General features: G+C 31.0%; 1 protein-coding gene, 1 long non-coding RNA gene and 1 other non-coding gene across 4 annotated transcripts; 1 reads left to right on the top strand and 2 right to left on the bottom strand.

The window, feature by feature from the left end:
* The first annotated feature begins 443 nt into the window (after positions 1-443).
* On the top strand, positions 444-1,411 carry LOC131646413 (probable membrane-associated kinase regulator 6). Its single transcript, XM_058916447.1, has 2 exons — positions 444-1,055; positions 1,179-1,411. Exons 1-2 carry the CDS (start codon positions 473-475, stop codon positions 1,184-1,186), a joined length of 591 nt encoding a protein of 196 aa, XP_058772430.1. The 5' UTR covers positions 444-472; the 3' UTR covers positions 1,187-1,411.
* Positions 1,412-10,199: 8,788 nt separating this feature from the next.
* Positions 10,200-12,316, bottom strand: LOC131646412 (uncharacterized). Of its 2 annotated transcripts, XR_009297479.1 has the most exons (4): positions 12,208-12,311; positions 11,685-11,737; positions 10,897-10,989; positions 10,200-10,479 (listed from the first exon to the last, which is right to left on the bottom strand). It is a non-coding gene; the product is annotated as an uncharacterized LOC131646412 (long non-coding RNA). The 2 variants fall into 2 exon arrangements; XR_009297478.1 differs by lacking the exon at positions 11,685-11,737 and having other exon boundaries at positions 12,208-12,316.
* Positions 12,317-17,463: 5,147 nt separating this feature from the next.
* Positions 17,464-17,547, bottom strand: TRNAL-CAA (transfer RNA leucine (anticodon CAA)). The gene has a single exon. It is a non-coding gene; the product is annotated as a tRNA-Leu (tRNA).
* Positions 17,548-18,543: the final 996 nt, after the last annotated feature.

The raw sequence follows: 18,543 nt of genomic DNA, 5'->3' as shown, positions 1-18,543 counted from the left end.
AACTTCATAAAAACCGTTAATTTTTATCATTCTCTTTAACAAATGAGATGATTTTGAATTGATGTTGATTGATATTAAAGATATGTTTCAAGGTTACCACGAAAGTTCCTGAAAAAATTATTTCTAAAATTAAATAAGATGAATAAACAATTTTATACCATTTTTATCAATAACTAACTTTTTCTCTACCATTTTTTTTTAGCTTTTAGATTTAGCTTGTAAATTTAAACTAGATAACATTTTAATAAATATTTCTAAAACTTTTTCTTTACATAAAAATATTTGTGGAAATAAATTTTTTTTAATTAAGATTCCAAAACTATTAATTCCAAAACTTAATTTTTAAAACATAAATCAAATACAACCTACTATTATTCTTTCTTTGTTGCTTCTAAAAAAAACTTTGTCCTTACTAGTATATAAGTTTTTATATTAATTCATATAACTCATCCTTTGCACTAAGCATTGCAATATGGAAACCTCATTGCCTCTTGCTAGTGATAGTTTTTCATATAGTTGGTTATCAAACTCTAATAATTTATCTTTGGATTATCTTGATGATGATCCTCATAGAGTCTCTATTACAAGTTTCTATGAAGATAGTACCTCAAATAATGGCCAAAGCTTCAATTTTGATACTTGTATCTCTCAATCAAATCTTGTACTTGTTCATGCTGATGAGATTTTCTCCAATGGCTTTCTTATGCCATTTTTTGTTGACCCTTATACTCAAGAATCTATTCAAAATACAAAGATTGGTGCTTCTTTTTCTTCTAGCAATTTTTCTTCAAGAAATGTGAAAACTCATCATGGTTTTCTTATAAGGTTGAGAAAATCAACATGGAGAACTTTGGTACAATTTTTTAGGTATGTTAACCAATTAAGGCAGAAAGTGGAGAGGTCAAGGAAAAGCATTAAAGTGAGAGTTGATGATATGGATGAAATAGATTGGCAAGTTAAAAGTTTGAGAAGCAGTTCACAGATAGCATCTTCAATTGGTGATTTTCATGATAACTCAATTTATGAAGCAGTTCTTCACTGCAAAAAATCAATAGGTACATATGGCTATACTTTTATTTTATTTTACTTCTATTTTAATGTTTGTGTAAATTTAGTATTGAATATTAGCATAAATTAATGCTTGGAGAATTAATTTTTTTTATTTTTTCTCATTTCAGGAAAATGATCTTTGGGTAAAGAGGAGAATATTATTGTTTTTGTAAGTAGGGGACACCTAGAAATGTATGGTGCCTGATTGAGCATTCTATTTTTTTTTTAGTGTTGCTATCCTTACACTCTATTCTTACACTATGTAGTTACACCATGTCAAATACAGCAATGCATGAGTACTTTTGTATTGGAAAAAGTGAAGAGTGATTATTAAATATAAATAAAATCAAACAAACTGTATAAAAATACGGTGTAGTTGTAAACTAAAGTGTATGAATATCATTTCTGTTTTTTTTTTCTTGGTGTAATTTCTCTTTGTTGAAATATTTGTTTTATACCTTAGATGTTTATTTAACAGGCAGGGTTTTTGGTGGACACCAACTTTGGGATTTAATACGAATAAAATGTATGAATGTTGGATTTAGTTGCTCTGTATTGTTGCATATAAGTTATAAATTACAGATATTTTTAAGAGCAGGCGTGTCACAGTGTCCGATACGCGTCGCTTTTTTAATATTTATATGACACTCGTATGATACGTGTTGGAAAAGTCAGAGAAATGTCAGAAAAGTTAGACAAGTGTCATCAAATAAATAATTTATTTTCTTGGCTTCGACACTCTTTAAATCGGTGTCTGAGACACGTTTAACCTTCATACAATACTTGTCGTCGGACAATTTAGACAAGTGTTTAGAAAAGAATTTGTTTTACACACCTTATATATTTTTATGACAAATCTCTGAATCATCTAAAAAGGTTATACATGTATTGAAACAATGTTATCAATGAAAATTTAAAAGACAATAATTTTGATTAGGATATTTTAAATTCTAGATAAATAAAGTGTAGCCGTGTCAGTGGCCTATGCTTTTGACATTACCAGTGTCGAAGTTTCTGTGTCATGTCGTGTCTTAGTGTCTCTGTCAAAATCTATGCTTCATAGTATAATCATATTAATTATTAATAAGGTGTATTAATTTTTAGCCATATAGATTATGCAAATATTTATCGAAAGTAATTTTAATAGTTAAAATAGTTCCATCAACTTAACATGATGATGAAGATAAAAGTAAATGTCGTTGGGAGTTTTGAGAAGGCGGGAGCAACAACATGCCTAATAATTTAGGACTACAAGCGAGGGAGACATCACATTTTCAACAAAAACCTCAAAAGTTAGCTTGATAGTATACGAAAACACCTCTATAGACTGCAACTCCATGACGATAATGATCAGTTGTTCCACCTGAGTTGCATTTTATCCAATATATTATAGAAGGGGTGGCACATGATCTCTCTAATTATAGGAGTCTTGGGAGAATTAATCTTTACATCAAAAGATATAAAAATCACAAATTCAATGACGATAATGAGTTGTTCCAACTGAGTTGTATTTTATCCAAAATATTATAGAAGGATGGCACGTGATCCCTTTGATTATAGGAACCTTGGGAGAATTAATCTTCACATCAAAAGATATAAGAATTAGAAACAGTAAAAATGTTTGAATAATTTCAATGGAGGGAAAATTAGATATAATAGACTTGATAGTAGATTTTCAATCTATTTTCTTATCTTGAAACCTAAAAAATTTCCTACAAAATCAAATAGTATTTAATATATCATTGGTTTTAGGAAATAAGGAACTCCCTACCCAATCGTAATCTTGCCACTTCATTGTTGTCTTTGAGGGGACCTAATATCCAAAACTCCTTAATAGTAAAAGTATAAACCTTATGTCAAGCCATAGTGACAAATTTTCTACTATTAATATCACAAGTCCTTATTAATATCACAAGTCCTTATGAAACTTATATATTATCCATTTGTCAATGGTATTGAGGAGGTTAATAGGTCAAGAATAGGTAACAAAATAGTATATCAACATGTCTTAGATGACACTCTTGACAAGTATAACTCCTCCATTACTGGTCACTTAATTAACCTTCAATTTGAAACGACCCTAATTTCGAGATGTCGTGGCACTGATCATCTTAAGCATTGACCATCAAGTATCTTTAATTACATCTTTTGAGCACCCTATGGGCGAACATCTTTGTAGATTTTCTCTTGTACTTGCTAGCACATGTTTAACGCTATCATTTTTACTAAAGCAGTCCTTGAATTTCTCTGGTCAACTCCAAGCTTAAATGTCAACTATTGTCACCCTCTAAAGGAAGGTCAATTTTTTTATCCTTTATCAGTTTGTTTCTTTGGAAACCTTTAATATATCTTTTTCTTGGAAAGAATAACTTAGTTTTTTCTTTGCTCTCAACATTCAAATTGGAGACAATTAAGCAATTGTACACAAGATACATTAGTACACGTTAGAAAAGATACAATGTCATGTACGACAAGATCTGTTATAAGCACAAAGACACATAATAGACTGGTGTGAAGAGGTTGTTGGAAATTATTAATATTTAATCACCATGGGTGTGTTCCAAAATGACAAGAAAATATCTATGTGAAGTTTGTATTCTGAATATGAAAGTAGGCAACACTTCGTGAAGTGTTGCAATTGGCTGTTGTAGTTTGAATCAGAAATAGGCAACACTTTGTGAAGTGTTGCAGAATGAAAATATGCAACTCTTGGTCAGGGTCGGTCCCGACATTTTGGAGGCCCAGGGCAAAAAATAAAAATATCCCTAATAAATAATATAATTTAAAAAAAAATAAGATCACCTATTTAAATTGTAAATAGCACCACCAACAAAAAAAAATTATAAAGATTTATTTGGTTAATATTTATCTGTATATATTAATATTAAAATTTATTACTTTTTGAAAAAAAAAAACAAAACAAAAAAAAGTGTATAAGGTAACAAAATCAATGGCAATAAAGATGGAGATTAAGAAGTGTATAAGGTAACAAAATCAATGGCAATAAAGATGGAGATTAAATAGAATATCACTGTTACGCAAAAAGACAAAAAACAACAAACAAAATTGTGCAGCAGCCAGGACTTGAACTCAAGTCCTTTCCAATACATAAAATGGTGCTCATTCGCTAGGCTACAGTCACTCACTTGCAGATAATTCATCTCAAATTGTATTATTAACTTTAATATATAATTTATAAGGCCCATAACTAACAATTTGAGGCCCTATTTTTTTGAGGCCCTGGGCTATGGGCCTGCTTCCCGCCAGGGCCGGCCCTGCTCTTGGTAAATGTTGCAATAGGCCAAGCATTGTAACTTTTGGAAAAAAGGAATTGTTTCGCAAAGGGTCGCTACCTTATGAAACAATACTAAAGTGGCCTATAAAAACCTCATTCTAGATTCAGAAATTAATAATAAAATTGATATCTGAAAAGCCTATCATCTTCACTAAAATTCCAGACAATCTTCGCTACATCCGAGTTTTCGTCGGTCTTACGCAAACTCGATAAAAGGCTGAATTATCCTGGGTATTCCTGCGTTCCAACTCTAAGACATATTGAGAGTGCTTGAAATACTTATAAGGAAAGTGATTTCGTTCACAATTCTAGCCTCGATTCCATTCGGTTTAAATTCATTTTCTAACAATCTTATAAGTATTTTAAATGGTTATGGAGGCTTCAGTTTCAAGTATCAAAAAGAAGAACGGAGAGATGATTGAAAAATTTAAATCAAGAACACAAGAAGAATCAGTGATATAAATTCGGAATTTACAAAAGGATTTTATTAAGTCCGGGTACATTTTAAAATTTGACCAATGCATCGTTTTAATTAAAATTGCATGAGAAAGATAATTTATATCAATGATATATTATAGAGTTTCGAACCTTCATAAACATTCTTGGTCAATATCTCAGTCAAAGAATAAAATAATCATCAAAGTAATGATTATAAATTAAGTAGTTGAACCTTGATGTGGATGTTATGTAAATAATAAGTTTGTGCTTAATAAGACTTATTATTGTAAAACATATAAAGATTATTCAAAGATGGATCATAACTTATATAGACCTCTAAATTTGGAGTCTAATATAACTATTGAATTTTGAGATGAAGAATTTTGAGAACCTTATCGTAGAGGATAAGGAATTTGAGATTTCTACAAATAAGAACCTCGTGAGGAAGGTTCTCCGCGGATTGTTGAAACACAACCCGAAAGTTCGTCAATGATTGTTGAAAAACAAATCGAACTTAGAATAAGCAGAAAGTCTCAAAGGCTAATGATCTAGGACAAAACAAAATTGATTGTTGACATATTTCTTTTATCTAGTAAAAGAAAATAGTGAGAATTTTGTTCGTAATATTCCTATTACTCTTCAAGTGGAAGATGATCCTAAGAATTACAATGAAGAAGTAACTTCAAGGGACTTCTTTTGGAAGGATGATATCCAAGATGAGATGGATCCAAAAAAAAAGTCAAACCATACTTAATTGGCTGCAAGTGGGTGTTTAGAAGGAAGTATCACAGTGATGGTACACTAAACACCTACAAGCATATATTAGTAACCAAGGGTTTTAGATAAAATGACAATGTTAATTATTTCGACACATATGCACTAGTAACAAGCACAACGAAAATTAGAGTTTCGTTAGTATTAATTTCCTTAATGACTTTATAGTTCATCAAATGGATGTCAAGACGACATTCCTAAATGGAGATCTCGACGAGGAGATTAATTTCCTTAATAACTTTATATAGTTCATCAAATGGATGTCAAGACAACATTCCTAAATGGAGATCTCGACGATGAGATTTACATTGGGAAACCAGAAGGTTATATGCTTCTTGGTAATTAACAAAAGATGTGCAAGTTTGTCAAATCTTTGTTTGGAATAAAATATGCACCGAACCAAAGGCACCAAAAGTTTGATTCTATTATTACAAGATTCCTAAATTAAAAGGGAGACACACAACTTAGGGGGAGACTTTTAATTCTTATCAAAACAAGAATTCAAAGAGTTTGTCATCATCAAAAAGGGGGAGATTGTGAAGAATATCTTATATCTAGTTTTGATGAAGACAAACTTTATCAAAGAAGAAAAGGATCAAAAGTGTCATGCTTGTCAATGATGAAGTTGACCAAGAAGTTTTAACATAGAAATTAAAGTGAAGATTCGAGAGAAGTGAACATAACCAAGGTACTCATTGCAGTTTTTATTATACTATTTTAAATTGTTCATAATTTTATCTCTCACTTCATCTAAAACCTTCTTGCATCATCATGCATGATTATCTAAAAATCTTCTTTATCTAATCCTTCTGACAAGTGTTTGTACACAAAGTTGTGTGAGAATAGTGTGATACTTCGTTGATTACATGCTAATCATTAGCAACGAGATGAATGGAATATTAGAAACAAAGGCGTTTCTAGCTTCCACATTCAAGATGGAAAATCTTGAAATAGTGGACACTTTTTTTGGGATTAAAGTAATGCGAAAATAGTGGGGGTTATGAACTTAGTCAAATACACTTTGTTGAGAAAGTTCTTGATAAGTTCAAATTGTCACGTTTCAAAAAGTGAATATTCAATTTGATCTTAGTGTCAAAATGATGATGGAAGAGTTATGGCTATATTAGAATACACAAGTGAAATTGGTTTTCTAAATGCAATGTACTATATGCAATATAACAGTTGTAAATAGTAAATGAGTAGATTTACTAGAAATCCAAATGGTGAGCATTCGAAGGACATCACAAGGATTTTGATTATCCTTTAAAACCAAATATTGACCTCCATTATGGTAGGTTTCCTGCCATAATAGAAGGATATACCAATATGAGTTGGATATCGAGTGTTGGAGATCATAAATTTATAACTGAGTTGATATTTACTCTAGTTGGAGGTGAGATTTTTTGGAAGAGCAAGAAACAAACATGCATCAGTCTCTAGACCATGGAGCCATGGTGTGTGGATCTCGCTTCCACTGGTCAAAGAAGTTAAATGGTTGATGGACCTTCTGTCAGAAGTTCCATTGGCTAAATACAATGTTTCAAAGGTGTTAACACAATGTGTTAGTCAAGCCAATTTAGCAAGAGAATTCAGATAAGTGTAAAATGGAAAGTTTGGGCACTGAGGCCTTAGACATTCGTGAGAAAATTGATTAAAGATGTAATCATTTACTCGCATATATACGATCGATCTATAATTTGGGAAATTCATTTACTAAGCCATTGGCCAGAGACTTAGTAAAAACAACCTCGAGAGGTATGAGGTTGAAACTCCTTGAGTAAGAGTTCCGACAGCGGCGGCAACCCAATCTTACGTTAACAGAACATTAACCTCAAGATTTTCAATGGGTAACAACAAGTCGTTGATTTGGATAATTGTCAAATATTTCGTGATAATGTTGACCTTTAAAAATGAGGGTTCAGTTTTCTTTTAAACTCTTAATGAAGTTCAATACCGAGGGTACGTGTCTCATGGAAAATGACACAATATGAACTTCACCTATGTGAATTTCGAGATGGTGCCGTCTCAAAGTGAGAGTTGGAGTTTCTCTCATGAAAAATTCATGAAACAGGATAGCATATGACCATAAATATGTGCTAGGCGAGAAATGTAGGTGAAGAACCCTTAAAGAATGTTTGTAACGTAACGCCGGTATAATCATATGGATTAATGGTTTAAAAGCATTGCTACCTAATATTCTGATTAGACTTTGCGTTATCCTTACTAAGATTAAGTTTAAAATCGAAAGATACTTAACTGTATTAACATACTTTGTTTCCTTTTTTTCTGGAATTGATCTTGTCATTATTAGAACAAGTGGGGGATTGTTGGAAATTATTAATATTTAATAATATTTAATCACCATGGGTGTGTTCTAAAATGACAAGAAAATATCTATGTGAAGTTTGTATTCTGAATATGAAAGTAGGCAACACTTCGTGAAGTGTTGCAATTGGCTATTGTAGTTTGAATCAGAAATAGGCAACACTTCGTGAAGTGTTGCAGAATGAAAACATGCAACTCTTGGTAAATGTTGCAATAGGCCAAGCATTTTAACTCTTAAAAAAAGGAATTGTTTCGCCAAGGGTCGCTACCTTATGAAACAATACTAAAGTGGCCTATAAAAACCTCATTCTGGATTCAGAAATTAATAATAAAATTGATATCTGAAAAGCCTATCATCTTCACTAAAATTCCAGACACTCTTCGCTACATCCGAGTTTTCGTCGGTCTTACGCAAACTCGATAAAAGGCTGAATTATCCTGTGTATTCCTGCGTTCCAACTCTAAGACATATTGAGAGTGCTTGAAATACTTATAAGGAAAGTGATTTCGTTCACGATTCTAGCCTCGATTCCATTCGGTTTAAATTCATTTTCTAACAGAGGTCATAGATCACAACATCTCTTTTACCAAAAGCTCAATATCACTCAACGATCATCAAGAAAAGAAGTTATACAAAGACTCTACTTGTTATTGTTTTATTCAATAGTTAACAAACAAATAAAACAGACAACACTGTGAATATTTGAATAAACATTTGAGAATCAACCTGAGAAGAAAAGGAAATAAAAACATCTAGTGAATAACCTCTTCTGAAAATCAACAAAGAAACAACCAAGTAATTTCATTGTATACGATTTCTATTGATAGATGAAATCCCTCATACTTATACTTGGAGTTGTTTGCATCCTCTTTCGAGTGATATTTCTAAACTCCACCATGTATTCATTTATTTTATTGTACTTTTCAAAGGGTTAAGTGTTAGTTTGATTCATTAAAACGACAAAGAGATCCAATTGAGATTTGTTATTTATGTTTGAAAATCTAAAATATAGATCAATTTGATAATAAAAATATATATATCGTAGTGATCTTGTAATCTATTTGAATATAGTGAAAATATTTCAGTGTGAAGGGATTCGACGTAACTTTGAGTTAAAAGGGTGAGTCAGTATAAACAATGTAGTCTCACTTATCTTTTAATATTTATAATTGACTTGAGTTTCATTTGAAACAAACCCAAAACATTTTAAATTGGTCAACCCAATTCAAACCACACATTTGTTATATTTTTTTTTTCCACCTTCAAATATTGGTGATATCAATGCTATGTAAGAGAAATTAAAATACAATATAAAAAATAAGAGATCAAGAGATGTTATCATTCAATAATAAAACATATTTTACTAAATATAATTTTGATTGGAGTGGCTCCGAGTGAAAGAGTTTGAACCAGTAGACTCAAACTCTCCCCCTTCATTAAAAATAAACGTTTGTTTCGCTTTTTCCAACAAATAGTAAACAAAGTCACTAGAGAGAAACACCCTGCTGGATCCATTTGGCAACTATAGTAAAGATTTTACATGAAACTTAATTTGTTTCCAACTCTCTATTATTGATACGTCGGTGTGAACACTATTTAAAAAGCCATTGACATTAACTAATTTTTGGCACCATGAAGAGACTACGATGTTCATATGCTACTGTTGAAAACAAGAGAGACAAGAAGGGCACAAGGGACAAATAGTGTAGGGAGAAAAATTCATAAGTGATTCTATCACCATAATTCCTTCAACTAATTTGCAGCCTTTGTTCTCTTGTTGGTATATGTTTACTTCTTATCTATGAAAAAACATTAGAAAGTGACCTTTATGATGAGTACTATTATTATTGTGGATATCTCCAACCCACTACAACATTTATCGTCTCTTGCAACGTTGAAAAAATGTTGCTAGAGTTATGAAAATCGTTGCTTATAAGTAAAGGCAACAATTTTCAAGTGTCTTCTTTGCGAGCGTTGCCTATTACCTAAGGGGACATTTGTTTTTCTCTTTGGGCACACTATTCAGAAACGTCGCCTAAAATATTGGAATAGGGGACGTTTTTTCTGGGACCTTAAGGCAACGCTTCTTAATTGTCTCCAATAGCACCAACAATCATAAAACGTTGCCTTAGAGTAAAATAGATTTTTGAGAACTATCTACAATAGCCACCATTCAACTGTGCCCAATAATTGATAAATTATTTTCTACATGAAAATAAAGACAATAGCAGGGCTCAATTCATGTTGAGTACTTTATTGTACATCAACAACAAGAGTTGAACTTATACACAAGATTCTTTAAATTAAGTAATGCAATACATAAATTAAAATTTAATAATAAATAGTTGAGTTTATACACAAGATTCTTCAAATTAATATAATGTTGAGTTTGTCAAGCACAAAAATTATAAACTCATAACTATAGACAAGAGTGTAAGTCGGTTTGTAACTTGAAGTGCAATAAATCCAATTGCTCTAATAATGAGTATACATCAACCGGTTGGTGTGGTCACCCCACCCATCATCATGCTCCTTCCTCTTTTAGATACTGCTAGTCATGTGGATCTTTGCATACTCCTCAACTAGGACCTGCACACTAGAAACAAAAAGTGGACTTGATGCAAGAGGTTCAACATTAAGATCTAAACCTTTTCTCTCTCATTTCCTCATTAGAATCAAATAAAATATCTAGTGTTGACACATTGCTCATTAGAATCAAACATCACAATTAGAGATACAAAAACAAAGTTTTGGATAACAAATCTAAGGGGTTGTTTGGTTTTAGATATTTTTTTCTATTTTCATTTCTTATTTTTACTTTAAATTACAAAAAAGCCACCTTGTTTTTATTCGTTTTCAATAAACAATCAAAGCAATAAAAAATATGTTTGAATTCTAAATTACTAAACCATTAGAAGGGGCAACATAGAGATTTTGGGGAGGGGTATAAAACTGAAACAACAAAAGATAACTAGAAGCATTTAGCAACATATATATTTTTATAAGCATATACCTTTTGCAAATATTTGTGATAGACACCAATTATGCATCCTCCACTTGTGCAAATCAAACAAGTTTATGAAATGATACACTTAAACTTGAGAACCTACATGGTGGTCATAATCAAAGTTAAAAATTAGTGGTGTTAATTTCCCAACATAAAAGTTAACATTAATGAGGAATCAAAACTTTTATGTGGTGTTACTTTTATAATGCTTATACATAAGATTACTCATAAACAGGAATGTTACACACTCCTCTCCTAAATTAAGCTTTACCCTCTTGTAAAACTCACCTAATAATTAAAAACTTAATGATATAGTCACTCTTCTAACACCACAAATGGGAAATAAGTCTTGGTACTGCAATTTCAGAATGAAATTAAAGTTTGTAATTTCAATGTACAATTCTTTTTTCCAATTGAATATTCATTAGTAATATATATATATATATATATATATATATATATATATATATATATATATATATATATATATATATATATATATATATATATATATATATATATATATATATATATATATATATATTAATCCTTTTGTTTCAAAAACCATCCTTCACAATTTACTCTAAGCAGCAAGTCTTTATTTCTTTAAAAATGAACTATTATTATTCATGACCATATTCTGTAACTACATTCAATCTTGGACAAGAAAATTAAATAAGTCAAAACTAACTCTAGTTCGGTCACTTTCAACAACTAAACCCTTCACACATCCTATAGGAATTCTAAAATGCATTAAAGAAGAAAAACTCAAATACAGAGGAGCAACGAAATACTTTCAAACGAGCTTAATCCTAGATACATAGGAGCAACTATTCACTCTTCCAGCCTACAAATCAATAGAAAAATATTAACTAAAATGATATAATTCGTATAATTAAAAAATGAAAGGGTTTCTTTGTTTACCAGAGTTGGGATGAGAGATAACAAAAAGAAAGAAGAGTGCAGATCTCAATCTCAATCTCGTCGATTTTGAAACAAAAATAAGAACATTTCGATCTCAGTTATCAGAGAAATCAATTTCGATTTTGGTAGTGAAAGAAAGTCCAAATCTGATTTGGGTTTTGAGGAAGGAAATCATTTTCAGTGTTGAAAATCGAAATCGATTGGGTTTTGAGGATGGAAATTAATTCTGCTTTTGAGGTGAAAATAAAAATTGATTTGGATTTTGAAGGTAAAAATCTTTTTTTTAGGTTTTAAGATGAAGACATACATGGATTGTGTTTTGGTTCTAAAGCGAAACAAAAATGAAATGCGAAAGTAAAAGTGAAATTGAAATGGCAAAAGTAAACACAAAACCTGGAAAATTGATTTGGAAGGGGAAGCCAATTTGGGCATGGAGGGTATAGCGCTCGCGAGAACTTCAAGAGGTTCGTGTCCATTGAAAATGGAAGGGTAACGATTGTCGATTAGCACTTAATAATGAAAGAATTGCTTTTTATTTAAGTACAGTAATTTTGTTATATAATAATAATAATAATAATAATAATAATAATAATAATAATAATAATAATAATAATAATAATAATAATAATAATAATAATAATAATAATAATAATAATAATAATAATAATAATAATAATAATAATTATTATTAGAGAAAAAGGGATATGCACTGACAGTGTAAAATATTTTTACACTGTCAACCAATCACAACCATGCATCCAATTAAAACACAATTTTAATTTTAAAAAATTAATATGACATGGCAAGTGTAAGGATTTTGATTGAATGTATGTGTAAAGTTTGTTTACACTGTCAGTGCACTACCTTTAAACTCTAATTATTATTATTATTATTATTATTATTATTTATTTTTATTACTTTTGTTGTTACTATTACACTTTTAAATTAATATATGATAATAACAATTATATGAATAACTATGCAACACCTAAATTATTTATTTATTAATAGATTATTGTTATTGTTATTATTATATAGTATTAATTAAGTAAAACTATTTTTTTTATTAAAATTATTCGTAAATAAATTTGTGTATACTTGAAAGGAAGATTATTCCCAAAATTTTCATTAATCTTAAATTTTTATACGATACTTAAAAGTTGTTGTATGTTGTTAAAAATAATAGAACAATTAAAAATTGTTCCCAAATGTATTTAAGGGATCGCTTATTAAACGTTGAAAATTCAATAATATAAGTACACTTCAAAATCGTTGCCATAGAGAGTTTAAGGAACACGTATAATTTGTTGAAAGAAGCGTTGCCGTAAATATGTTTTAGGCAACAATTTTGACATGTTGGCTAAAAAAGTGTTGCCAGAGATAATAAATGTTGTAGTGACCCTTGCGGTTGTGATAATGATGTTATTGGAAAGATTCTAAAGTCTCACATTGGTTGGAGATAGAGCATTGAAAGAGTTTAAATAGAGTGACACTCTTCATCTTACCAACCGGTTTTGTAAGGATGAGTTAGGTCAAACTCTAATATGATATCAGAACCTATCGATCGGACCATGGACCGCCCACCATTAATATCCACGCACCAAGCCCAAAGAGAATACTGGGCGTGAGGAGGTGTATTAGGAAGATCTTAAAGTCCAACATTGGTTGGAGATAGAGCATTGAAAGAGTTTAAATAGAGTGACACTCCTCACATTTCCAACCGGTTTTATAAGAATGAGTTAGGTCAAACTCTAATAAATGTAGATAACACATGTCTTGCATTTCATTTACTTGTGATGATAAAATCATTGTCTAAAATTGAAATAACTAAACTATGTAGGTCTTCAATAAATTGGTAGGACACATTTTGATTCAATCATCCACGTGAAATACATATGTTGCTTTGACAGAAAAAATGGGATTTATTGGACAATAATAATAGCAAAATCATATTTATTACTTATACAATTTTTTTTAAAGGATGGGACTCATCGACCTCGTGAAGAGTTGCAATTCGAAAATAACATCTTTGGGACCATTTCTTTTGTGTCACCTCCACACTCTTATGTCCATGTCATCATTTTCTTTAAAGGGGGTATAAGATGATTAGGCTTAGATATCTTTAAAGTAGAAAATGTACAAAGTTTTATTACTTATTATAATAAGCTTTTCTTTTTTAATAAGATTTCAATAAACGAAAGAAAAAAAATAAGAGAAGGGGATTATAGCAAAACTCTCTTAAGGAGAAATGAATTTAAAGAAAGACAAATCTCGCATATTCTTTATAAAATCAGCTCTCATAAAAAATAGGAATGCAATTATAGTTAGTATATTTAGTAACCATTAGATCAGTATTTGCCAAAGAGTCTGCACAGTTATTCATTTTTATGAAAATACGAGAAGTCAAAAAAGAAATACTTTCGGTAATAATAACACAATTGATTCATCTAGTACGAATTTGTCCAGGCACTATGAAAGGAGGAGAGAAAGCACGAACCACAACTAAAGAGTCAGATTCTAACCAACTCTTACTCCAAGCCTCTCATGGGCGAACTCAACAGCTAACATAGCACTAGTGAGTTCGACAATGAGAGAGTTAGAAACACCTATAAAATTAGCAAAATCACCAAGAAATCTTCCGCCAAAGTCTCTAACAATACCACCATAAGCAGAAGGCCCAGGATAACCTAATGAAACACTATCGCAATTAATCTTGATCCAATTCCACGGAGGAGGTTTTTCAATAAAAGTATAAGTTAAAAGTGATTTTTCAAAACAAAAAAAAAAAAGAAATATAAGTTAGAAGTCTTTCATTGTTTTTTTTTTTAATAAAAAAAAACAAAGGTTTGAGTCTTTTATAAATGAATAGATACATTTTTTTTAAAATTGGAAATTTCATAAAATCAAAAAGAAGATGAGAATAAGATACACAAGGGGGTCCAAGCCAAGACTCCAAATTAACAAAGCTTAAGCCTAGAGATACCCTCCTTGTCTAAAAGGTACTCTTTGACTAATGTAGAATGAACAAAATTAAACCAAGAAAAATAATGAGTAGATAAACCCAAATTCACCAAAATATCAGCACAAAAATTGGCTTCCCTATAGGCGTGAGAGATCATGAACTCGATATTACGAGTAAGGGTCAAGCAACAAAGCCAACGAGATCTGATATTCCAAGGAATCAGGCTAGAGTCGGAAAAATCATTAACCACCAAGACACAATCTATTTCCAACCAAAGCTTTCTCCACCCCCAAACAATTAGCTTTCTCAATGGCCATTATAGCAGCTAGAAATTTTGCCATGACCGAGTTCCCTTCCCCACGAAGTCACAAAAAATTCCCAAGTGAGTAGCCTTATTGTCCCTAAAAATTCCCCCCCGCCCACGCAATAATCGAAGGTGATCCTCTAGCAAGTCCATCCACTTTAACTTTAATCCACCCCTTAGGAGGAGGATTCCATAAGACCTCTCTCGTAGCTAACGACACACACGGATGTAAACCTATGTACAATCCTTTTAAAAATGAGAAGCTAGTAATGGAGTTATTCGAACAACACGACGTGTTATCACCCACCAACCTAGCTCTGGACAAAATGGCAATGATACAAGTCTTCCACTGTAGGCCTTTAGAATCAAGCCTTTTACTGTTTCTAGCTTTCCAAACTTGGTAAAACACATTAGTCATGCAAGACTTTAAAATGATGAGTTAATATGTAGTGTTTTTCTTATTTATGTACTTTAAAAATTTCTTAAGTCCTTGATTGCAAAAAAAATGTTAGGAATCTCACATTGAGTTGATAAAAATATTGTGTCATACTTTGATTAGTCATTAAAAACGAGTGGTTTCGATTAGTCATTTATGTATTTTATTAATTTTAAATCTTTATTAGAATATTTTCAGTAGGTGCCTTAAGATTTGATGTTATTTAGCGTAAGATTTTCACCTTTAAATTATAAAATAAGATATTGTGTGATTGAGGTAGTTCTCTCTATCCCAACCATTTTTAGAGTTTGTTGTCTATTTTTATAAGTTAATGGGTGCGATCACGAAGTTCATAAGACATGACCATAGTTTAGGGTCTCCATGACTTACTTATACAAGATAGACTATAGAAAACACATGATTTACGATTTTTTTAGAACAGATATTTATCTTTGGATTGCTTTGATTTAAATTTTTTTTTCTCTTCACCACTTAAGTCTATCTGTTGGGATAACTATACAAGGTAGAGGTTGGCAATAAAAAAAGATGAACAAACAATTTGATCTACACAACTTCAATGATTTTTTATTCTTCCAATAACACTTCTATCCAAAGAGCTTGACAATCTACATGCAAAGTTGCTATATATTCTACTTCACGGTATGATAGAGCCAATATCCATTACTTCTTAGAGCTCCATGAGATTGGATTTGCTTCAATCATGAACAAATATCCTAATGTACTTTTTCTTCCATCTTGGTCTCCTCTCCAATCTGAATAAGAGTAGCCATATGGCATTGCTTTCTTGCTAGTGTTCATTTGTTTATATGGGGTTGTATCAACAAGCTCATCAATTGTTTCCTTCTTCATTTTATGCATGTCTCCATAGGAATGATTGCAGAATTATAATTACTCATTTTAAATTTCTTTAAATTTTCTTCTGCATATTTCCTCTGATGCAAGAAAAGTGTACCTTTTTTATTCATAAATTCCATCCCTAGGAAGTAAACCAAGTTCCCTATGTCAGACATTTGAAACTCATTCTTCGTGATAGATTTGAATCTTGTTATTTCAACTTTGTTTAATCATGTGACCAATAAATCATATATAAATATGCATAGTATGATCTGATCATGCTCATTTGAATCCTTTACATATAATATATTTTATGATATGCATTTTGTTGAATCTCATCTTGATGAGAAAATTGTCACTTTGTTTGTTCCATGCTCTAGTTGTCTATTTCAATCCATAGATAACCTTTTCAGCTTATACACCTTCTCTTCTTGCCATTTGATTTCAAAGTCTATTGGTTTCTTGATATAAACCTCTCGCTTTAGTGGTTCATTGAGAAAAGTAGATTTTGTATCCAACTAATGCATCTTCCACCCATCGTATGCTGCAATTGCAAGCAATATTCTTATGATTTCAAGCCTATGAATTGGTGAATATACCTTATTGAAATTACTTATAGACCTTTGATGGAAGCATATGCTTATAGTCTTTCCTTGTACTTAGCTATCTCTCTACTTAGTCTAAGCTTTAGCTTATATAACTAATTCACATCTATGGGTTTTTCCTAGAATAATTTGTATGCACATGTTGAGTGAAAACCTACGAAAATTATATCTTGACTTCTATTATTCAGCATTCTTAATATCTTCTTTCTAACATAATTGCGCAAACTCATTGAAACTATATTCACCTCCTTTATGAGTTCTCAATCTCTTGATTCTACATTCAGTCTCTTAATTTATTTTGTAAAAACAAAGCAATATTATGATAAATATGTTCTTAAAATTTCTTAATGGCACCGAAATACCATTTGAAAGAAGAAAAAAATAATATTATGGAAAACATTACGTGTTTGATTTAATGGGTCATAAATAAATTTTCTAAACATCACCTTTTGAAGATAATAGTAAATTGGAGAAAAATACTTTTTTTTGTCAGAAGTGGGATTTGAACCCACGCCCTCTCACGAAGACCAGAACTTGAGTCTGGCGCCTTAGACCACTCGGCCATCCTGACTTGATAATAAAATTTTACCTAATTACATAACTGTACGTTATTTGATGCAGACATATTTAAGTTTAGAATTAGACTTATGTTTGCTCATTTCACTCTTCATTTTTATAAATAAATTTATGCGGTGTTTACAAACATGGAAAGAAAGGAATATTGAATCATCTACGTTGTGATGGAATTTTTCAATATTACACGACATGGACGTGGCATGGTAAAGTGACAAAAACCCCAATTGCCTCATACAAAGATGAAGGTTATAATGATATGTAGGATTGGCTAGAATATATGATCAGTGATATTAGAGAAGAATATTTTAAGAGGACCTATGTGTATGATACTTTTTGTAGCAACAAGGAATAGTCGTTATATTTGGGGTACATAAATTTTTCATGATTATCAGCGGTGTGAAGACTGTCTAATTTGAAGGAAAAACGGGTGGGTGAATAAATAGTTTCACTGAATAGCTCGAAATGTTGAAAGATGTGATTCTAAAAGTTAACACGTTGTCGAACTGTAATTATGAGGCTAATGAGATATTGTAGCCAATAAGTATGGATTATATCAAAATATAGGTATGTCATAATGATTTCATATTATACAAGAATAGTATGAAAAACTAAATTAGTGCCTGAAGTGTGGAGAGTCGTGCTACTAGTTGAAGGATAAAGATGTTAATAATGATGATGATGATGATGATGATGATGGTGGTGGTGGTGGTGGTGGTGGTGGTGGGGTAAGCATGAATAATCCTCCTCCCTTGGTGATGTGGTACCGACTAATAATTCAAAGGTTGAAGAGGTTATTTTTTAATATAAATGACACAAAGAAGGCATGCATATGAAATAAAATGTGATGGAAAAATTCATTATTTAGCTGATTCTTTGCAAAAGAAGAAATTTGATTCGTTATTTTAATATTTTGGGTATGATTCAAGAAACCTTAGGCTTGGACTTTCCAATAGAATGAACTTGTTTGGTAATCTAAGTACTAACCATACTT

This window comes from Vicia villosa, linkage group LG2 (assembly GCF_029867415.1).
Source record: "Vicia villosa cultivar HV-30 ecotype Madison, WI linkage group LG2, Vvil1.0, whole genome shotgun sequence".
NCBI classification, from domain to species: domain Eukaryota; kingdom Viridiplantae; phylum Streptophyta; class Magnoliopsida; order Fabales; family Fabaceae; genus Vicia; species Vicia villosa.
This window is presented reverse-complemented; position numbering and strand designations above follow the sequence as displayed.

Coding starts and splice junctions, on each gene's coding strand:
- LOC131646413 (XM_058916447.1), top strand. CDS start 473: ATGGAAACCTCATTGCCTCTTGCTAGTGATAGTTTTTCATATAGTTGG.